The following is a 23,818-nucleotide window of genomic DNA, read 5'->3' as shown; positions in this document are numbered from 1 at the left end:
ATTCTCGGAGAAATTAAAGAAAGTAGCCATAAAATCTGGAAAATTTCTCAAATAGTATTTAGCATATCATGCTCAACTTTAAGTGGGTACTAAGTTTGCCAATCTTTATCAACTCATGGGGACCATTTAATTGTAGTTGTTTTGTTGTTGTTGTTGTTGTCGTCGTTTATGCTAATGTATGCTAAGCATGTAAACAAAGGTCCGCTTATGGCTAAGACGGTTTTGAAACTACCCATATTTAAAGTTAACTCCAAATAATACAAAATAAAATTTGGGCATCTATTAATCGCATTGTGGTTAAAATTATATAAGTTAGAATCTCGAATGAATTTCTTTACGCTTATTTAATCGTAAATTCGCGTTCCCTTCAAACAACTTATATTTTAAGCTTTCTTGAATCTCAGAACGTTATCGTTATTTAGTGCTGTGGCGATCCAAAACTACCCCCATAGAGCTAAAAATCAAAATGTTTAAGGCGACCTGTCTATCTACGGATGTGAAGGGTGGACTTTAACCAAAAAACTTGAAGACAAACTCAACAGCTTCACCACCAGCTGCTACAGAATAATTCTGAGTATCAAGAGAATGAACTTCATCTCCAATGAAGAAGTCCTCAAGAGAGTGAAACAAGATCTACTCATCCAGCTGATTCAACAACGACAGCTTCACTTCTTAGGGCATATCCTCAGGAAACCAGAGAATGAATTGGTCAACAGGTACGCCCTCTTCCACACTAAACATGGCAAACGCAAGCCCGGTCGCCCAAAGCTGATGTTTCATCAGAACATTGCCAGCGTAATCAGCCAGGCATACCCACCAACGCCAGAAGAGATTCGAAGGATGGCACAAGACCGGAAGGCGTGGAAAAAGCTCGTGACCGACTGCAGTGCAGTTGGCTGATGATGATGATGATGATGATGATGATGATGATGAATGTCCGATAGTGTGCAGAGCACATTTTCTCTCACATCTTTATACTTTTCTCGCGTCTCACCGGACCGATTCAGCTGGGCACATGGGGGGTGTGACTCACGGGCCTTGATCACGCACGACAACACGGGGTGTCCTGCTCTGGGACGTGTTGGCATTGAGCATCGGGCGTGTAGGTGGTATATAGGTGTTTTTGAGGGGCACTGTCACTGAAATTTAGTGGTCCAAACTGCTCAAATTATTATTTAAAAACTCATTAATAATTCATAAGCCTATTTACCTCTCAAATGGTAGATAGTGCATCACGTGCGGTGACTTTATATCGACAAACCTCCTCCTTATAAGTATGCGGTGTTTTATCAGCTGATAAAACACTCCTCATTAGTACGCGGTGATTTTCTCGTATGCTAATTTCCAACGTTCACAAAAGCATAATTGTCATGAACTCTATTGACACACGCTTTTCCAGGAATGTTTTTGAAGCCATTTCAAAAACTCGCAGCTGCTCGTTTTTTAAACACTACATAAAGAACCTTTCCAGTCTAACACGAAATTACTCTTATAGCACTGGGAGGAGAATATCAAGCGATCTCTCGGAGGAAGAATAAACTGTAGTCAGTTTTTAGTGATTCCTCTAAGATACTCTGGAAGAACTTGAAAAAAAATGGCTATGTTGCAATCCATTTCCATCCCAGCCATCTACAGCCAAAGACTGATAACTGATAGGTAGTTTCTGTTCGCTAGTAAGGTTAACCGAACCATTGCCGGTGTTAACGTTTCTATCAATAAAAATATACTTTTTGGCTATTCAGAATGACACTAAAAATAGGTGACACTGCCCTCCCCCCCCCCCCCCCCCTTTCTTTTGGTTTTCGTTACGGGGTTAACACGCAACCATGCCAAAGCCTTGTCGCGTGCCCATTTTTTTAACCGAGGCTATTCAGTCTAGTATTAAACACGAGGTTTGTTGCACCTAATCTCCGGACTAATCATCTCGGGTATCATCATTGATGTACAGTGTAATAGAAAAAACAAATAAACAAGTTGATAAACACCAGGAAAACAAAGTGTGGCAGGCTGGAGGGTAGACTTGCTACAAGTCGACCTCATAAGTCATATAAAAAGTTTTTCGTATCGAGCGAAGCGAAGCGAGCGAGACCTCATAAATCAAAAAAGTTCTTCGTAGCGAGCGAAGCGAGCTTCAACTAGGTCGCACAGCGACCGAGCGAGCGACGAAGTCGCGAGGTCCTTTATAAAGGCATAACCAACCACGAAAAAAATGTTAAGAACTTTTAGGAAGTCTAGCTGGAACGCAAGACGCAAGACCGCCCAACTGAAATTTAGTTGTCTATTTTGAAAAAGCTGGGATGCTGACATTTTGAATGAAAAAATCGGTCGTTCTGGTGAAACAACAAATGGAACAGTCGTTCCCATTAGCTTCAGACGTATTCCTCTTTTCTCCTTTTTACCGAAATGACCGGAATGTCACTGAACCATTTGCCTCTGTCATCACACGTACGTACTACGCTCCTTGGTGAGATACGCGATTTATTTCCCAAAATTACCAGTGGAACGAATCGTTCCATTTGATTCCCCAAGGAACAAATGTTTCCATAAGAATGGAAAGCGCTCGAGAATTGTACTGTTCCATTCCTGGTGAGTATCAATATTATCCACGTTTATTCAGTGAAAGAGATCGCTCATATATCTATGGCCTTAACTCCCAGGAGTCTCCTGTAACTCAGTGGTAGAGCATCCGAACTAGTAATCGGAAGCTCTCAGGTTCGACTGCTAACAGGAGCACTCGGATTTTTTCCGAATATGCCTGTGTCATTTACTGATTAATACGTCATTCTCATCTATAGATAATTGGTCAATTTATTGATACGCGATGTTTTTATGAATGCTGATTACGCAGTCGATTTCTCCGTAAATGAAAAACTATTTTCGCCACAAACTTTCTTTCCATGTTATAGTAATCCAATTTTAGCCATTAATTAATTAACGACTTAAGGTCGACTAAGTATATAATATTGTTTCAAAGTGAGACGTTTATTTTAGGCTAAAAGTCGACTCCGTAAACATGATTGCTTTAAATTTTCGCTGTTGACAAACGGCTAAAAGTCGGGTCTCTATGTAAAAGTATGTCCAATTTTCGCCGTTTTATAAAAGCTTTTAAAAAATGGCTATGTAAATAGACGTCACGCAGGGAAATATAATATTTCCGATCTTAAATAAAGGTAGTTTAATGTACTCTTAAGGCATTATTTTTTGTAATCCGTTTTCGCCACCAGTGATATTTCAAAAATTCTATCATTCATGATATAACACTCACCAAGAGGGGAAAGCTCGGGAAAAAAGCCCCAACGCAGATCTGATGCGAAGCAAATTTGCAGCCTTGATGTGCTAGTCAATACGCAAAGGGTCAGTTATTAAAAGACAGTTTCAATTTTGCCATTTTCAATTTTGCAAGCAGTCATGTCTTAACATTGTCTGTTGCTGACGGTAAAAAGAAGACCCAAGAAGGTTTGCATCCTAGACTAGAAAACAGATTTTGAGGCCCACTTATTGTGTTAAGCCGCGGGCCTTAGTTAGACTCTGTTTAAATAACTGGCCCAAAATGTTCAGGATAATGCTACATTGGTGGGCTTATTGCAAGTATCAAACCTAAAAAAAAAGTCTGGCTTTTTTACTAGGCTTGTGTTAAGTTCTCCTTGGTAAACACACTTTGGCTTTCAAAGTGACAGTTGCGGCAAAACAAAAGCCCGTATTCAGGAGCACGTCACGATAGTTTTCTTAAAGGTCATTAGATATCATTTACGGACTATGACCCAAGAGATGCCTAAACGTAATTGTATTTCCTCTAAAGCTGTGCAACAAAACTTCCGCAACAAATACAGCTGCACGATCCAGTCTCTGATGAATGATTCGTTCGCCAACATTAAAGAATCAAAAATGGCTGATGAGGACGTCCTCAAGGTTACTTTGGAGGTGCTAATCGCCTTGTTTGGAGTCATCGGCAACGGTTTGGTTATCATCGTCGTAATTAGACTGGGAACAAAGAAACAACCTGGCGACTTTTATGTACAAAATTTAGCCATTGCGGACATTGGTATGTTACTTTTGACATTTCCGCTCGTTACTATCAAGAAAATAGCGCCTTTAAATTGGCCTTTAGGAGAGTTCACTTGCGACTACTTGTATCCTGTTGCAGAGATATTCTACGGAGCATCTGTTTGGTTCATCGCAGTGATTGCTATAGAGCGATATTGCAAAGTGGTTACAGTGAAAACACCTGGTCTAGACAAAACCGCCAAGTTACAAAGAGCTAAGAATGTTGCCTTATGCGTATGGGTGATTTCATTTCTGACCTTCTGCCTTCCATTGTACTTTTTTGTTGAATACCGCGAGCTCCCAAACGGAGGCAAATGGTGTGGCCCAGTTTGGCCCGAGTGGGATCGTGAGCTGATCGTGGCGCGAGTCTATATCGGATTATTAACTTTGTTCTCGTATATATTGCCTCTTATCGTCATATCTTTCACCTACCTTGCAATATCTCGCACAATCAGACGGAGCAGTATCTTCAACAAAGCCATGAAACGGGAACAACATGGCTTAACTGAAGACAGAGCACGTTCTTCTCTAATTAAAGTTCACAGCATTCGCTTGAGGCAAAACAAACGAGCCAAGAAAATGCTGACACCGCTCGTCCTGGTATTCGCTATTACAATGCTTCCTCTAAGCATTCTTCGTATTGTCGTCACAGTTTGGCCGCCAATTACCCAACAAACATATTATAAGAATTTATTATTTGTTATCTCGATTTTTGTAACTCTTAACTCGTCGGCGAATCCTGTAATTTATTCAATAGTTAGGAAACCTTTCCGCGAGCAGATAAAAAATTTATGTCTTCGTCGAAAGGGTCGTCGTTTCCCTTAATATTCAGTGGTCATTTTGTTATTCTTCTTTTTATGCTCTCTTCGGGATTCCAGCAATAGTTGTGTAGTCAAGCAGTTGTGTGTTGTATCATGTTTCTTATACGGAAGATTTCATCAGCTGGTTTCAGGCCAGTGTTCAGATATATACTATCCTTTACAACGTGCGATGTACATGAAACATTCACGTTGGCCACTTCCGTTCAGTATGTTCAGAATTTCGCTGCCGGTATTGCCTGTACTGTAAGAAACAGTTAACACTTATTTCCTAAAGTAGAGAATTTACTCGAGCTTCCTGTAAAAACAAATCTGTACTATCCAGATGTTGTTTTAGCATTCAAAAACATGGCAGGTTGAATGCCTGAATATTTAAGATCACAGTTTATAACGAGGGCCCAGCTATATAGACGTGTAACCCAGATATGTCAAAAATTGAACATTCTCTTATTTTAATCTGCATCTGGACAGAAATCGTCTGCTACAGAACTGTATCTGGAGCAGTATCGACTCGAGCCTAGTATTATGCGATACCTTTGCACCTTTTAAGATGGCTCTAAGAAAGGAGTGGAATTTAGTATTGTGTATATTTGTCTAATATTTGATGTATTGATAACTTGGTTACTGAAAAGCCTCATGTGAGGACTCTGTTCAATAAAACATGTATGTGTGTTAGTTAAAGAGTATCCATGAACGCATGGTTAATGACACTGACTCTTGACAATTTACACGCTACCAGTTGTCGGTCGGCAAGGACTTTAAGATAGGACGACTACGGTAGGACGCGCCAGGCCATACAAATCGTGGACTGGCGCGAGTACACTGAAAGGGCACGAAAATCGAAGTGCATTTTGACATTAAGATTTCCACTACGCGTTGTAAGACTACGGACGAGAAAATAATAATTAACAATTAGATTATGAGCTCGAGATTTCTATCGCGTGATAGCTGATGAGGGCGCAGCCCGAATCAGCTATCATGCATAGAAATCGAGAGCGAATAATCTAATTGTTTTAGTATAAATCTAATAGTCGTTCAAAACTAAACAAGTAAATTATCTATTTCCTCATCGCAGACACTTCGAAAACGCCACGAAGCGGCCGCCATTTTGTTGAAAACCGCTACTCACTATCTATCACAGATTAGTATAAATCTACTAGTGTTCTATCACGAATGCCGTTCTCTGATTGGCTACGCTACTCGCTATCTATTCTGTGATAGATAGTGAGTAGCGATTTTCAACAAAATGGCGCCCGCTTCTTCGCGTTTTCGAAGTGTCTGCGATGAGGAAATAGATAATTTACTTGTTTAGTTTTGAACGACTAGTAGATTTATACTAAAACAATTAGATTATTCGCTCTCGATTTCTATGCGTGATAGTTGATTCGGGCTTCGCCCTCATCAACTATCACGCGATAGAAATCTCGAGCTCATAATCTAATTGTTAAATAGATAGCGAGTAGCGTAGCCAATCAGAGAACGGCATTCGTGATAGAACACCAGTAGATTTATACTAAGTAATAATAGAAGGTACACTTGGAGTACATTAAAAGACAATTGTTATTTCTGTGCCAGAGATTACAGAGTGGAAACATAAGCTTCTTACTTACTTTGTAGACCGAGAAACCAGATCCGCACTGCCACTGAAAAGTAAACAAATGGATTAAGATTAATTGCTTATGGTAGCAGTATCGAGTTTAAAAGTGTGAATTTCATCTCTAGACATAACTTACCTAGTAGTATCTCCTTCCTTAGACATTGTGAATTCTGCGTTTAAAAAAGGAAAAACAAGAAATGACAGTCAGCTTATGACAGGTAAGTGTGCTATGTTTACATGGTCGTCACATCGTGTCGGTTAATTCGCGGCAATAAATGAACAAAAACATATCTGCTCCAATACTTTAACTCAAAAGAAGAAGGCTTCGGTTTGTTTCACCTAACGTTGTAACATAGGAAAGAAAACTGGCAAAAAAATAGGGAAAAACATACTTACGTAGTCGCCACTACGTAAAACACACCGACTACTCCCCGATAGCAGAAGGACTACGAACAACGCGGGAAACTCGCGTGCTAATGATCATGCGCAGTCTGACTCGATCCAGGCGCCGACTCACGTCCAACCGTAGCCGTAGTCCGTAGTCGTCCTATGTTGTTTGGTACGAATCGTACCTCTATTTTACGGCCGTTTCAGAATTTCTGTGCGCATTAAAACAGATTTTTATTCAAGTCCGACAGGCACTCGATATCGGGGGTCAAAATACACGTGCTACTCGCGCTCCGATGCCTGCCTGATGGCTGACAAATGGTAGCATGTGAATCGGTCTTAATTAATTTATAACAAAGTTAATGATAAATCATGTTTGTGCAAGCCTGAATATTTTTTTGAAGCTTTCTTTCCGCGGCTGCCTAAGTTACGAACACAACTGCAATGGTCTCTTGTTTATTAGTCTTTCATCCACAGTTCGAACATATGACCAGCTCCCAGTTGGCTTGTTAGCTCAATTGGTAGAGCACTGCACAGGTATCGCAGAGGTCTTGCAGTCCAATCCCCTCCAAGTCGTAATTTTCCTGGCTTTCTGAATGTGTGTTGCCCTTTCTGCTATTCAGTAAGATTCTCGTTTGTGTTGCTGTCTTGGTTGCTTAGCTTCATATTCTTGTTTATCTTCTGTTTCCTTTGGGATCCGCAATGGGAGGTTATGACGTCACATGTCGTGGAAATTACGTTATGTTTTCCAAACAGCGGCCATCTTGGATCCGCCATCTTGGATTTCTAGATATCCTTAAAACTTCAGGAAACCGCCAAAAATTGGTCAAAAAGTTAACAAAACCAACAGAAGAGCTATACACTGGTCTTAAATAATCAAACTTTCCCTAAGAAAGTTAATTTTTGTTTATTAAAGCAGGAATATTCCAATTTCTGAAAAACGCGCCTGTCAAAATTAGCCTGCCATGGTAACATCAAATTTAATGAGCGTTACCGACCATACCAACTTGTTCTTAGACAAATTTCCTAGAAATTTGCAAAGTTTGGTGGCGTTTGCTTACATATTTAAAACGTTAGAACCATTCAAAGTTCTCGCGGTCAGAATTTGCGCCCCCACTGGGCGAGTTAGGGTTCACTAAGGTCCTTTACTGAGATAGGCGACCGTGCACAGTCCTTTGTTTTAACGTTCACACTATGGCTGAAAATCTTAACAGGAACGTTTCTATTTGTCAGTTGCTCCAACACATTTCAAAATCTATTCTGCTTAGTGCATGGTCAAGGCCTAAAAAATGCTAACAAAAACATATAACAAAACATCTGTGTTTCTTTCAAACCATTTTTGACACTTTTTGATAATTATTTTTATAACAAAACATTTGTCTGGCTTCATAACCATTGCCTTTTATTAAACACGGTTTGGCCACTAAGCAACCGGTATCGGTGACCATTCAGAGTTTAAATCATCAACCCTGCACCGTTGTTCCTCGACTGCCAAGTCATGCAGCCTCTATTGGAATTCTTATATTGGCTTTCTGATAGCTGATCTACAAACAAGCACTTGCCATGCGCGCTGAGACTATTTAAGGTCAGCCAATTCCAATAAAGTACCAAGGAACAAGTAGGTGTCCGTTTGTCAAACTCCCGGGGGGCTTTGGGGCCTGAGAAGTATTTTTTAAATTCGTTTTCTATAGGTGATAGCCTTTCGTGCAAACTAACCCAATTTGTTTCTTCACGATCTTGTAAAGTTTTTGATGCCTTTGCTTTTAAAATTATTAAATCGAATTTCTGGTTATGGACATTTGTGCACCTAAAATAGTTTTCGGAAGTTTTGAGAGACGCACGCCAGGTACTAACTTATTATAATTATTATTATTATTATTATTATTATTATTATTATTATTATTATTATTATTATTATTATTATTATTATTATTATTACAGAACACCTAATTTTTTATTTCATCGAAATGAGGTTAATATTGCAACTGAAGGTCAGCGCCACTTAGGGGCCGTCATCGGATCTCAAGAGTTCAAAGATCAATATTGTCGGGAAAAGGTCCTTGGATGGAAAGGAGAACTCGAAGCCCTATCTGAGATAGCAAGGAGCCAGCCTCATGCAGCCTACACTGTTTTTACGAAGGGTTACAAATCCTAGTTTACCTATTTCATGCGCACAATAGAGTCGTTTGAAGATTACGTTGACCCTATTCAAGAGGCGATTGACGACTTACTCCTCCCAACGCTATTCGGTCAAACGGAGCCCCTCCCTAGCAATCTGCGTCAGCTTGTTACTTTGACACCCGCTCAAGGAGGGCTTGGCGTACCTGACTTACGGTTTGCTGCTTCTACGACAATAACAGCATCGCACGTAGATTCCATCACCAAACAGAGCACTTTCATGGTGGCAGGCGAGAGGTCCACGGAGGAGTTAAAAAGACAACATCAAGCTTTAAAAATTGCGTCGGTGAAATCGAGAATGGAAAGTATTGATTCCACTCTACCCTCGGATCTGCTGCGGTCAGTTTAACAAATTGACTTCAGTTTTTTATGCGTCTGTCCTCTTATTGATGATAAATTGCGTCATAACATTGTCAAAGTTGCTGTGGAAATGAATCCGAAAATGGTTAATTGCCAGGTTAAAATGAGGGGAAAAGACACAGTAACAACCGTAAACGTGGATTTTACTCAAATTGACGCGAACATTGTCAATAGCTTTTCTCGCTTTCTGATTGGCTACTTACAACAGTCAATAAAATTTCATTGGTTAAAAAGTTGACAGTTTGACAGTTGAAGGTTGAAGTAATGAAGTTTGCAGCTTGCATAAATTAGAATTCTCACTTGCTGCAAAAAATCAATCTGAATCAAATTCACACTGCGAAAACATGTTCATTGATTCGAAAACACGAACACTTGAGCTTCACCGATGTGGCATGAATTGAAAATTCCACCGAGTGAGGTATTTGGAGCCATCACAGAGACTGTACTCGTCGAAGCAAAGTTGGGCCGGGCAGATAGTTGAGCGGTGATGGCATTCGGAACTGGAGCTTGACCGTTCTGCAGGGCTGTTGACAGAATGTCGGAGCAGTTTTTGAGCTGGCTTGTAGATGGTCGTCGGTTGTAGCTAGCCAAGCTTTGCTCGCTAACATGGCCTGAAATACTCATTATGTGACGAGCTGGAATGCAGGAATCCGACCACAACGTAATGGCGGTTGCTCGTACACAGTGGTTTGTGTACGTCTTCGAGAGGTTAGCTCCAAGGGAGATTTCTCTCATGATCTTTGACAGTCGGTTGACACCTAGTGGCTTGTTTTCATACCACACTGCATCAGAAAACCGGAATTTCGCATCTGACCTGGGTTTCTGGAAAAAAGCTTCTTGCTTCGGATTTAGCTTGCTTGCGTACAGTTGAAAACATGAAAATGCGTCGCCATCTTGGCCAATGCTGTATAGGCGAGTTTGCCTTTCCTCGCAGGTCTTCTCATTGAATCCACCCTGGTGGTTCTTTGTCAGCTCGTCATGAGACATCGTTATGAAATCGTTTCCATCAGCACATTTGGCAAACTTGAAGCTGTCGCGGCGAAGTGAACGCTGGCCTTCGCAACCACGACGACACCAGTAAAGGGTTACGTAAAACCAAACTTTGCGAAGCAGGCCGTCAGGAGTGTGTGGACTCATGAAAGGGCTGTTATTAATCTTGATCAGATCTGCAGATTCAATAACTGCCTTATGCTGGACGTTTTCTTTTCCCTCTCGTCGCAGTGCCTTTAATTTGCTCTCCAGCATTTTGTTGCTACGGCAGAAAGCTGGATTACGCGTAATTTTTACCGACCGGTTGTTGGCGTTGAAGTGCCGTTCAACAGAGTTACGGAAGCCAAGAAGCGACGACCTACTGTACTCTTCACCTGTTTTGGTGCGGGCCTCAGCATAAAACCGTCGAAGGCTTTCGTCTAGCTCTTCTTCACTCATTTCGAGCAAGGTTTTGTTTATTTCTCGCTCAAAGCACCAATCTGGAAATTAAACGGAAGGTGAGAAACTTACGTTTTCCAGGGAACAACAAGAATTCTAGCCGCAAATATTTGAAAGAAACTAGACTGTCATAATTGTTATCGCGTGTCTTTACCTTCAAACATCTTTACAAACCACTTTGTATTTCGTTTAGAGCCTTTGGACTCCGCGTTTGCAACAATATCTTGTAGGTCGTCTCCGCTTAATTTTGGAAACCTAGTTGTTGTTTCAATTACCTCGTTTACTTGAGCTTCTGCACAGGAGAGAAATTCCGTATCTGACAATTCTATCTCTTTTTCCCAGTTAGGGAGAGTGTCATCTAGAAAACTAAAGTGGAAAACATTAAAGTCCGGCGTATCGCCCTCCATCTTGTTACTTCAAAAGTTGCACAGATTTTCGCATTAATTAAAATTTCATCTGTCTGTACTCTTATTGATGATACAAAATTAGCCAATGAACGCACGCGAATTTAGACAGTTATTGTAAAATAACCAATCGAGAGACAAGGGTGCGAGCTCGTGGCTTACCGCAGTACCCCTTGTTGATCAAGGCTTAGTGCTGAATAAACAAGAATTCAGGGACTCTCTGCGTTTAAGGTATAATTTTCCCCTGTCTGAGTTACCAAGCAAGTGTGTTTGTGGGGAGAAGTATACCGTTTGCCATGCCCTGTCATGCAAAAAGGGAGGGTTCGTGGCGCAGAGACACGATGGCGTCCGCAACTTACTTACCTCTTTTCTTGGTAAGGTTTGCACCAACGTTGAAGTCGAACCACAACTACAACCTCTCGACAATGAGCAATTCAACCTCAGAAGCGCGGTGACAAGTCCGGAGGCAAGACTGGACATGAAGGCAGGGGGCTTTTGGTCTCGAGGAGTTACAGCATTTTTCGACGTCAGAGTAACGCATGTTAAATCCAAGTGTAACCAGGGCAAAGCAACATCGACAATCTTTAAAGAGCAGGAAGAGGAGAAAAAGCGAAAGTACCAACAGAGAGTGCTGGACGTTGAAATGGGATATTTCACTCCCCTAGTTTTTGGAACCAACGGTGGGATGGGAGCCGACTGCAATTGCTTTCTCAAAGGCCTAGCCGAGAAGCTCTCAGAAAAGAATGAGGAACCTTATCACATTACTATCACTTGGATTAGAACATTGCTTTCTTTTGAGATTTTAAGGTTGGTACACACATGCGTAAGAGGCTCCAGGACACCTTTCCACAGAATTCCACAAGGGGATTTCATCGATGACTGTCGCCTAAACGCTGGCCAAGCATGTGTCCGTTGATTTTCTGTGAATTGTTTTTTTTTTTTTTTTTTTTTGGAATCGGAACTTTTAACTTGTAAATAGTTTGGAATATGTTGATTAAGATGTTGTTTTTTATTATTATTATTATTATTATTATTATTATTATTATTATTATTATTATTATTATTATTATTATTATTATTATGACATTTGTATTTTCTTTTGAAAAGTTTGTGCTTCGAAAATTAGTCTCGAAATCGGAATGAATTGTAAATAGGTTTTAATAGTTCTTTTCTCAACTTTTAAATTGTAAATAACAATTTCAGCTGCTTGGTATATGTTAATAAAGATCATTTTAATTATTATTATTATTATTATTATTATTATTATTATTATTATTATTATTACTATTATTATTAAAAGAATTGTGCTTGGAAATAGCTCTGTTGTACTTAAAATAGTCTCTTTTTTAATCGAAATGAATTGTTAATAGTTTTTATAGTTCTTTTTGTCTACTTTTAACTTGTAAATAGCGATTTTGCTTAAAATATTATCATTATTATTATTATTATTATTATTATTATTAAAATTGTGCTTGAAAATAGCTCTGTTGTGCTTAAAAATAGTCTCTTTTAATGGAAATGAATTGTAAATAGTTTTTAATAGTTCTTTTTTCTACTTTTAACTTTTAAATATCAATTTTGCTTGGAATATTATTATTATTATTATTATTATTATTATTATTATCATTATTATTATCATCTTCAGTTGGTTAATGTACAAAGCGTTGGAAGTTGAATTTATAACAAGTAAACAAAAATGCTAATTATGATAAACGGAGACAACAAAATGAACATGAAACGTGACAGTGTGAGAATTAGAAGGACAATTTTAGATTTACATGGTGTAATTGTTGATTCAAGGACGGTTGCTCTCTTTGAATATGAAAAGCCTCTTTTATCCTGAATTGGAAAGTGGTAGAGGCGTGATCTAAAATATGGAAACAATCATTTTTTAATACCTGTGTCACCTTCATCAATGTTTGAAGTAATATTTCCCCAACCATTATAATAAATAATTTTTGGAGAAATTCAAGCAACAGCTCGCCAAATTTTAAATAATTAAGATCAATTTTCCAAACCTTCTTTACGGTAGCGTTTTCCAGGCTTTGTTTTCTCTTCATGAATTATTAATGAGATTGGGAAAGTTCTAGAATCATTAATAATTCACGATGCGGAAAGATACAAGTCACTGCGTTGAAGGAAGGAAGTTTGGATATGTGATCTTATTAAATTCTCATGAAATCTGATGAAAATTTGTTTTGATTTTCAACAACAATTAGTAATGATTTAAGAAGCTATTTCAAATACGCGCAAGAGTATTTCTTGCGATTTCCAAAAACCTCGAAGTTGGTGAATGAAAATCCTCGGTTTCGTGTCGTTTTTTAACCCACTCAGTCTCGGTGCTTAGAAATCGGTTGTTCACTCTTCTTGTTTGATGAATAACTTTATTTTTCTTTCACTTTTCCTCGACACTATCTAATAGCAACGGGCCGTCCATCCATAATAGCCCTGCCTTATAATCCTTATTGCTGTTTTGAGAGAAAACCCTCGAGGCAAAACGTGGGTGATCGAACTTCCTTTGTCCTTTCTCATTGTTTTATCCGTTGTTGGCGTGATTAGAGGTCACGGACCGACGACATAGCTTTGCAGACGGATAAAACGATTTGAATTTGAATGGACACGGTGTAAAGTTTTGTCTATAATACATCAAAATCACACTTGGCAGATTCCATCACGTATTTTAGAAAATTTATTTATATATACACTTTAAAAAACTGAACACGCAATAAACTGGATCACACTTAGAACTGAATCATGAAAAAGGAAATCCTTAGCTTTTACGCCAAAGGCATAAATTCTTTATCCGTTTACGAAAGTCCTTACTAACGACAGAATAGATTACCGGATTCGTCGACGAGTTAAGGCTGGCAAAAACCGTTACAACAAACAGTAGATTTTCGTAAAATCCTTGCTTATGGATTGCTGGCCAAAATGCAACGGTCAAACGAAGGCTATTTGCAGGAAGCATTGTAACCGCAAATACAAGAACGAGCGGGGTTAGAATTTTCTTGGCGCGTTTGTTTTGCTTAAGGCGAATGCTTTTAACTACCAAGTCCTTGCTTTCTTTTCTTCCATAATCCTCATTCATAGTATGTATGAACGTACTGCTCCGTTTGATTGTACGAGATATTGCGAGATAGGTGAAAGATATGACGATGAGAGGCAATATATACGAGAACATAGTTAGTAACCCGAAATTAACTCTCGCCATTATCAAGTCACGATCCCATTCGGGCCAAACTGGGCCGCACCACTTGCTACCGTTTTGGTGTTCACGATATTCAAGGACAAAGTACAATGGAAGGCAGTTGACTAAAAACGATAATACCCATACACATGCACCAATGATGGCAGCTCTTCGTAATAACGTCTTGTGTCTGCATAAAACTTGTGTCCTTACTGTGACCAGCTTTCGATATCGTTCAACAGCGATGAGTGCAATGAACCAAACCGACGCTCCGAAGAATATTTCGGGAACAGGTTTCAAGAAGTGGCAAGCAAACTCTCCCAAAGGCCAGTTCAAAGGCGCTTTTTCCCCGATAGTAGCGAAGGGAAATTTGAAGAGCAGTACTCCGAGGTCCGCAATGGCCAAACTTTGTACATAAAAATCGGCTGGCTGTTTCTTCTTTCGTAGCTTACTTATGACCAAGATAACTAAAACATTGCCAATGACTCCAAACGCGACGATTAGCACCTGGAAAGTTAGTTTGAAGACCTCTGCGAGATTCATTGTCGATTTGTCAGCGATTAATTAAGCAAGTGAATCATTCCAAAGCTAGAGCGAGGTTGACGTCCGGTTCATCGTACAATGTCTTTAAATTCCATTGCCATTTTTGTTATCTATTCAGTTGAATAGCGGATATACAGAGCCGGTTATTAAGTGTCTGGGTCATTCATAATGGAATTCAATGACCTATGTTTCGTGTGCGTGACTATTTCGTCTCCAGAAATCCTTTAGTTTTTCGGAATATGAAATTTGGATGCAATTCTGAATTGTTCCAATTGTTCTAACGTCCAGTCTGTTAAGGGATCATAACAACTTCCAGTTATTCGACGACGCATTCATGTGTTTTATAATAGTTGTATGCATTGAAGCATAACTCGGGAAATTGAGTTGGGTTTCAAGAAGTGACTAGCCCTGAGGGTGCTACCACCGGATATAGATATTCGAGGCCTATTTTTTTCTTGAACAGAGCCAGTATTATATTGGAATTGAAGCGGCGCCAATTGTCAATATAAACCCATATACGTGTCTCTAATGGTGTACTAATTAAGAGATAGGGAAAAATAACAAACCCTGATTTGTGTAGAAACATAACGGAACATGTAGTTAGTTCGAGCTTATCAGCAGTCAAACGTAAATAGCCAAAGTTTTCAAAAACGACTTTTTGAAATCCAGTTAATATCTAGAACGAGATATGAAGAAATTGGCCATTTTTAGAACGAATAGCACGTTGCCAGGAAGCAATTCCAGAAGGTACGAGCTCACACACAGCCTTCTCAAGTACCCTCCCCCCTCCCCCACCACCTCAGAGAGACAATTCGTGTTTAAAAATGTTTTAGAAGAAAACCTTCATCAACTTTATTTCGATATTTTCGATTTTCGGACCACGTTGGGATTGATCTGTTTAATGAAACGTTTCTTTATTCTTTGTTCTCATTGAAAGCACAATTATAATTTTAATGCGATCCTCTCAACAAACCTCGTATTTGAATGCGTGCATCATGCGTAAAAGCCACCTGTTCATGGCTGATACTGTATTAATGCACTGTTATCACAAATTTAATTTGCGAATTGATTGTTACGGTTTTCTAGAAAAGTGCGATGTGAAGATTTTGTTTTGCAATGCTTTATAAAGAGATTCATGCCGCTGGCGTTAGGGACTACAATTTAAAACACTGATGTTTTGTCCTAATTCCAAGAAGTTCTAAATCAACTTGAGTTAAATGAGTAAAAAAATATCTTAGAAAGTCTGTAATTACATGCAGCTTAAGGTCGAAGTCCAGTACACTCCGGACTCATTATAGTATTAAAATGATAGACACAGGGTCATGGAAGTTATCACGTTTATATTTTTGTCCCTATTTCCATATGCTGATCTCTGAAACTTTAACATGAGTGAAATTACTAATTGAAGAAATATAAATGTTTTATTCATACGCAGCATAAGTAATACATAGGCAAGTCAAACTTGAAAGCCTAAGTGGTCCACATGGTTCAAGCTTATTAACTAGGTTTCCGTGGCATGAAACTCTAGGGTGTATCGCTACTTCCCCCCCCCCCCCCCCCTCTGGATGGGATGCTAGTCCATTGCAGGATCACCCCAGCAGTATGTCACTAGTACCCTTTTCTACACCTGGGTGAAGAAAGACAAAAGACGATGTGGAGCAAACTTTCGTGTCCAAGGAAACAACACAGCAATGAAGAGATCAGCGTAGCGCATAAGCATTCTTTTCGATCGTCCACTGATCCGAATTTTTATGCGCAGACATTGATTAGTTCTTTATTTCTTTATGTCTTTTTTTCTTTTATTTTTTTTTTATTAAGGCAATTTGCGGTTTTCAAATCGCATAACGCGGTTGAGGAGACACTTTCAAAACTGCGCACATTGTTCACGCTGGGATAATATGGGCGGAGTTAGCCGGCCAAGGCAAGGTTAAGGTTAACTGTAGCAGTATGTCGCTGGTACCCATTTATAATTATACACTTGGATGACGAGACACATTTTTTGTTGTCTATAGAAACAACACAGCAATGTAGTGACGAACGAAGCCCCGAACCTAGTGTGAATTGTAATTCAGCCGCCTTGTAATTCAGTTTATGCTGCAAAGAGGTTGAATAAACGATCATTATTATTATTATATTACTATAACTGCGTTCTCGCTCCACCTCGTCTTAAGCTTCTTTTCGTCCATTGTCGACTCCAATGTTATGCGTAGACATTGATTGATTTCTTCTGCAAATCACGCAATTTGCGGTTTACAAATCGCTTAACGGTTGAGACGACAACATATTTATGATGACTTTCAAACCACGTAGATTGTTTATGCACGGATATTATAAGCAATATTTCAGTCAGCCGGCAAACGCGGAAATGTGGAGGCGTTAATCGGATTTTTTTCTACATTTCGATCGGTTTTTTCTTCTTTTTTTTAAGCAACACATAAAACATTGGATCGTGTATTGTGTCACCGCCGATTTTGGATTTTATTGATAGGCTTTTAGTCAAACATTCACTCACAAGGATTGTTAAAACTTCATTAAATTTACTCTGGTTTGAGATTGTTTTCCTTTAAAGAGGCACGTCACGGCGACTTTGTTGTATTTTTGTCAAAAGTGCTGCAACTGTTTTGTAACATGAAATTGTTTTTAGAAGCATCAGGGCCCGGTTGTTTGAAAGCCGATTAACGCTAATCCCCGATTAAAAGTTAACCGAGGTTTCCAATCTCGCTCGTTAAATTTTTTTTAAAATCTAATTTTAAGCTAATGGTAAAGACAAGTCTAAAGTAAAAACACATAAAAAAAATCACGGGATAAAAAAAATGATATTGGATTGCGTATTGTGTCACTGCGGAAACTTAGGGACAAAATGTTTGGAAGAATCTTTGATTGATGATGATTAGTCATTAAACGAGAATCAAACTTCGCGTTAATCTAGGATTAGCTTAATAGGGCTTTGAACAACTGTCCTCAGAAATATAATTTTAAGGGATTTCTCCTTAGAAGAGAAAACTATGACCGGTTTTAAGCGATTTCTCTGAAACACACAGGAAAAGCTTGAAAAAAATTGGCTTTAAGTTGCAATCCATTTCCATACTTTCTGTGTACTAGCAGGGCTATTGCTAACAAAACTGAAACATTATTTAAAGGTTTCACCATCGATATAAATATGTTTTTGGACCGTTCAAATTGACACAAAAATACGTGACGCTACTCGTAGTTTCCCGCATGTGGTAGCGCCAGAAGTGCAGATACTTTTCTTTTTTGGGACCATTGTGCGTTTTAGGAACTACAAAACTCGGCTGCATGGAAAAATGTGGATATATCAAAGTTATGTGAAGGGAGCCTAAAGGCTGATTTTTAGAAGGTACAACTTTTGCTTACCACTTTCGCATGCGATTTCTAGAGCGCGCGCTGCTCGCGTCATGCACAAAATCGCACACAACTCTGATCTTGTTTATTCAACATTGCCTAAATCTACGATTGTGGTAAGATTTTAAAACATGTTTTCAACTCCTACGACATATTTTGCAACGTACACGACAGTCGTAAGCGAGTTGTAGGTTTGACTTTAATACACGAAACAATTCGTATCGTAGGCCTGTCGTAAGCTTGTCGCATGCGACAAAGTCGTACCGTGTAAATCGCCCTTTAAAATCCTTCGACATATTTTGCGACGTACACGAAAGTCGTAAGCGAGTTGTAGGTTTGATTTACACGAAACAATTTGTGTCGTAGGCCTGTCGTAAGCTGGTCTCATGCGACAGAGTCGTACTCCAATATCCTTAATAGTTTGTGGGGAGGAGGTAATACGAGTCCCCTGAAAACGACTGCGTCGGAGGCTAGATGTAAACAAGATCACGTAATGATCATGATAGTAGTAGTAAGTATCCTTCAGTCTCGGGAGGCAATGGTGTGCGCCCTGTTTGGTCAGTCTTTCTGTTGAGAGCAGCGCCGGATGTGGCTCAGCAGTCCAATCCTAGCATGACCGCCTCTGCCACAACTGTTGCACGCAAAGTTGGCTGGCTGGTTAGAGTCCGCGGTTTGCTGTCTTTACGTTTTGTCCGTTTGTCCTCCAGCTGGAGGTTCCTCTTCTCCTCTCCTCTCCATTCCTGACACCATCACGCACGGCATCAACAGTGGACATGATTTTGCAGTAAAAACAATTAATAATGGTAATCACAGCAACAGTAGTTTCACCTTGGCCAAAGATTTGAAGCTATATTTGGACATTCAAGTTAATCAATTAACAATTTTGCGGTGGCCAACCTTGAGAGCTACAAACATCTTAGCATAGCCTAAAGTCCGCCCCGAAAATTCCAGGAATTTTTCCCCAGGGGAACTTGATAAGCTATTCATGCTGACAAAATACGTCATACTTGGCCGCCATTTCGAGTGTTTAGCCCTTGCGGTCCCTGCTAATCCGACCACAAACAACGTCTGAGGCAGATTGAGACCAACAGGTACGTGAAGGCCCGCTCTCGAAAGATCGACTTACTTAATTCTGCTTCGTGAAATGTCTTCGTAATTCTGCAAGCAATCTTTTTCGTGCTTTTAAGAATTCAGTTTATTTCCTTCTCTTCGTGTACTAGAATTATTTTATAACAAAGTGATCAAATGTATCATTGTGTCATTTTCACCAATTGAAAGAAGTAAATATCCCGTCTTGACACTTTCAGCAGTAATATTTGCTATTATATTCCCGACAGCCTGATCTACATATGAAAAGCAGTGATGTTTGTATCAAAACAAGGTCACACCAGCCTCGCTTAGAATCCAAGGCCAGGTCCTTTAACACACAACTGGGATTTTGATGGCTATTTAGTTTAATCAGGAGCCATAATCAAGGATGGGGACCGTAACGAGATGCCATTTTGACTTGAGGGCTTGTCCCCATGTGTTGTACCAAAAAATCTATATTTAGAAAAAAATTGCGCCATACGCGCGTGTGCACACGCGTGTAAATGGCCAGGATCGCGCGTGGCGAAATTGATATTTTTAAAATTCTGCCAGGGAATATCTCCTCAGTGCTCACATTTAAGGAATTAGACTCTCACAACGAAAAGGTAACAATTGAAAGAAGACGGGAAAAGTTGGAATAAAAGCATATTGATCACATGACTCTCACAGTAAGTCAAAAAGGCGCCAAAATGATGTTGAAAATTTGGCACTGATCTGTGAACGAAATCTGCTCAATTCGCCGGGCAGCTTTTAGCTTGACTACGTAATTTCTGCCAATAAACTGAATTCTTTTTAACCTTTAGCTCGGTAATCCCTAACTTATTTAACCATTACCTGTTTCAAAGGCACTCGGCATTAAAAGTTGTTTATGCTAAACTTTGGCCGGCTTATTACACTCGTTAAATGACTGTTTACAAAATTTGGTGGAAGCGCCGGATATTCATGCCAGTGAGCGCGTAGAAAATATGTTTTGAGACGATGGCCTTAACTCGTCTCCTCAAGGATTTACCACCAACTTGTAATAAATTGTTGAAACTGACTTCTCAAATAAAATTTCAGTTTATATATATCAGCATCGCGGAGAATATTTTATATTTGTACTGTAAGTAAGAGATAAATACCGAGAACGGAGGTATTAATCCATATACATCCCGAGGCCCGTAGGCCCGAGGGATGTATATGGATTAATACCGACGTTCGAGGTATTTATCTGACTTATTTCATGAAATTATTCCTTTGTTCAAGGGGACAAACGCCGGCTAATTAGTACCGTCACACTTAGGTGAGAAACCGAGAACAATAGAAGCAACCTGATGTGTGCGTTTCTCGCAGTACTGCTAATGTAAATGAGGGATTTATACAGTAAATGAGGGATTTATCTGTATAAATCCCTCGTTTCAGTTAGTTTAATATTCATGAAGTATGTAAGTTAAATAAAGGATGTTGAATAACAAAAGAAAATGTGTGATTCATCAAATAAGGTTTAATGTTTTCTACTCAGCCAGGAGAATTTCCTGGAGTTGTCCCCAATGCTTTAGTTTACAGCTGTAGTTTAGTAAGGTCAGAGGGAAGAACTTAAACATGTACAGGGTAATAAAATGTTATTTTCACATTCAAAGTGTGTAAAAATTATGTATTTTTGTCGAAACTGAACTGAACTTTCTCTTCCATTTTCCATATAAGGTAGTAGCCCCACGCAAATTTGCGTGTATCCGCGCGGGTTTATGACGTGAAGGGTGGCGCAATTTTTTCTAAAAATACATTTTGTGGTACAACACATGGGGACGCGTGGAGCCCACGCTTACGGTCTCCATCCCTGATTATGGTTCCTGGTTTAATCAAAATCAAATACGTAGTTGTTAACCTTTGCACTTGGAGAGTAAATCCAAGCTGTTTTCAACTCGTTTGCTGTTGGGGATTGAAAAGGTCAAGTGGTGTTTTAAATTTAGTGTTAAAAATAGTTATTATTTAGGTGAAAATATATTAGTGTTAAGCTAGTAATAATCAAAGATTAGGGAGTGAGTTCCATGATCTCGATTTCAGGCTCTCTCCTTTGCCAAGTTGGTGAAGATGTCATCCCCCTATGCAAAATCTGCGGGGTGCGCCAGATACGCGCCCCAACAACCATTCATTTACTCAATCAGCGTTGTCTCATACAATCTCGACTCCAATCTGTATTTTGTTAGCCTCAGAAAGCGAAGTATGTTTCATAGCACCAATACGTTCCCCGGAGAAACCACGTCGTTTTTAGCTTTAAATGGTACCAAAAGGAAGACTAAATGGCAATTTTAGAATTATTATGAGCGAAAACGTCCGGGGGTGTGGGGTTTGGTGTGTTTTGGTACCCCTTAGGGTGCTAAAATCCAAAATGACTTCCGTCAAAGGTATGGTGGTACCTTTTTGGGTATTAGGCTAAAAAATATGAGAGGGAGTAAATTTCGGTCAGCTGTCAGTTAGTGTATTGTTTTAGAGTTGGTACCTCTTAGGGATAAAAAATTGTTCAGACCACGCCCACAAACCAGGATTTTGGTCACTTTTAGGGGCTCTTTTCAAAATTTCTGACGATCGCCGCCGTCACTTTTATATGGGAGTCCCTACCCCCTGGACGACAACGTCAGCTGCATCGAACATTTTCTACCCTGTTTTTTGTTGTTGCTGTTTTCAATTTGATTTCTGTCGTTGTTTTTTCTCTTGTGGTTCCTTCTGTGCCAAAGGACTTTCTTGTGCACGCACTCTTGTGATGTATTACATTTCGAAAACCTGATAAATTTTAGGCTTTCTCTACATGATACCGGATAGCTCTTGTGCCGGCACCAAAAAAATATCGGATAGGGCTTTCGTTCACACACAAATTGCCGATTTGGGATCGATTTTTGTGCCGTAGCGATGCTGCGCTGCTTCGGTCTTGAAAGTGAATCGTCACATGTCAGATAGGTTTTAGTGACACTTTCTTGAGTAGTGTGAACAGAGAATCGAACCGAAACGGAAGTCAACAACGAGGAGCGAGGATTGGATTCTAGTAGAAAGATGGCGACGTTTTTCAAGTTTTGTGCAACTTCTCTTCACACCAAGCCGGAGTATTTTTCACAACGGCAGAAGTATAATGGTATCTTTTAGGGTATTGCGCCGAAAAAATGCGACAAGAAGTAAATGTCAGTCAACTGATAATCAACTGTCACTTAGTGTATTGGTTTAGAGTGAGTGCCTGTTAGGGGTAAAAAATTGTTCAGACCACGCCCACAAAACAGAATTTTGGTACCTTTTAGGGGTCTTTTCAAAATTTCCGACGATCACCCTTGTCACTTTTATATGGGAGTCCCTCCCCCCAGGCCTTTTGAACTCTTGCAAATTCTCTATTGCGCCTTTGTACTCATTTGCACCCGAATATCGTGCAAACATTTATCGAAATATAAACTGAGCCCTATAAAGGATTTAAATTACTTTCAATAACAATCTCAAGTCAGTGCTCGCTGTTCTCATCCTCTCCTCCGTCTGTCGACACCCACCCCCACCCTCCCGTCAGATTCCACCCCACCCCGCATGGTTACACGATAAAAGCTTTGGGACTTCTGTTGGTATTGTTTGCTACATTGCATTGACGGCACGGAATCCAAAATGGCGGCAAAAAATCCAATTTTTAGAACAATAAACTGCTATATCCAATTTTTAAACTAAGCTTTGAATTTAAGAGTGGAGTTTCCCTTTAAACCAACGTCAAACGGAAAAGTTCAGTAAGTGAAAGTAACGGCGTATGAGCCATTGAAGGACAACAGAAATTGTGCGGTGTAATTCAGTCGCCTCAGCCACCAACCAGTGGCTCATTTTATATCCCGAACACGCCGTCACCCAGGGCTTAAAGGCTGGTTTCCATATGATCGCGGATCGCAGATCGCAAATTGCAATAAGGTCTGCGATCGTCTGCGATCCTGCGATCGTGATCGCAGACGATCGCAGAAGATAGAACCATGTTCTATCTAAAGGCTGGTTTCCATATGATCGCGGATCGCAGATCGCAGATCGCAATAAGGTCTGCGATCGTCTGCGATCATATGGAAACTACTTCTGCGATCGTCTGCGATCCTGCGATCGTGATCGCAGACGATCGCAGAAGATAGAACCATGTTCTAGCTCCTGCGATCAATTGCGATTGTTTGCGATCTGCGATCTGCGATCATATGGAAACCAGCCTTTAGATAGAGCATGGTTCTATCTTCTGCGATCATCTGCGATCACGATTGCAGGATCGCAGACGATCGCAGAAGTAGTTTCCATATGATCGCGGACGATCGCAGACCTTATTGCGATCTGCGATCCGCGATCATATGGAAAGCAGCCTTAAGTTTCTCTGCTTGAAGGATTCTGTCTCCTATTGTTCCCTGAGAAACGTTTCTAAAGTGATTCCAATTCGGTTGAAAATCTG

At 39.8% G+C, this 23,818-nt stretch overlaps 3 protein-coding genes across 3 annotated transcripts; 1 reads left to right on the top strand and 2 right to left on the bottom strand.

Annotated features, from left to right (window-relative positions):
• Positions 1-3,628: 3,628 nt before the first annotated feature.
• LOC146463550 (somatostatin receptor type 5-like) lies at positions 3,629-5,537 on the top strand. Its single transcript, XM_085084311.1, has one exon. The coding sequence runs from the start codon at positions 3,757-3,759 to the stop codon at positions 4,867-4,869; it is 1,113 nt and encodes a 370-aa protein (XP_084940437.1). The 5' UTR covers positions 3,629-3,756; the 3' UTR covers positions 4,870-5,537.
• Positions 5,538-9,501: 3,964 nt separating this feature from the next.
• Positions 9,502-11,282, bottom strand: LOC146463549 (uncharacterized). The gene has a single exon (XM_085084179.1). It carries the CDS (start codon positions 10,810-10,812, stop codon positions 9,733-9,735), a length of 1,080 nt encoding a protein of 359 aa, XP_084940305.1. The 5' UTR covers positions 10,813-11,282; the 3' UTR covers positions 9,502-9,732.
• A 2,605-nt stretch (positions 11,283-13,887) lies between these two features.
• On the bottom strand, positions 13,888-15,401 carry LOC146463548 (neuromedin-U receptor 2-like). The gene has a single exon (XM_085084081.1). The coding sequence runs from the start codon at positions 14,944-14,946 to the stop codon at positions 13,987-13,989; it is 960 nt and encodes a 319-aa protein (XP_084940207.1). The 5' UTR covers positions 14,947-15,401; the 3' UTR covers positions 13,888-13,986.
• Between the last annotated feature and the right edge of the window lie 8,417 nt (positions 15,402-23,818).

The sequence above is a fragment of the Pavona decussata genome, unplaced genomic scaffold (genome assembly GCF_977016875.1).
Source record: "Pavona decussata unplaced genomic scaffold, jaPavDecu1.1 SCAFFOLD_175, whole genome shotgun sequence".
Classification (NCBI taxonomy): domain Eukaryota; kingdom Metazoa; phylum Cnidaria; class Anthozoa; order Scleractinia; family Agariciidae; genus Pavona; species Pavona decussata.
Note: the sequence above shows the minus strand (reverse complement) of the source record. Positions and strands in the feature narration are given on the sequence as shown.

Excerpts from the sequence above, each read along its gene's own strand:
- LOC146463550 (XM_085084311.1), top strand. The coding sequence starts at position 3,757 with ATGACCCAAGAGATGCCTAAACGTAATTGTATTTCCTCTAAAGCTGTG.
- LOC146463549 (XM_085084179.1), bottom strand. The coding sequence starts at position 10,812 with ATGAGTGAAGAAGAGCTAGACGAAAGCCTTCGACGGTTTTATGCTGAG.
- LOC146463548 (XM_085084081.1), bottom strand. The coding sequence starts at position 14,946 with ATGAATCTCGCAGAGGTCTTCAAACTAACTTTCCAGGTGCTAATCGTC.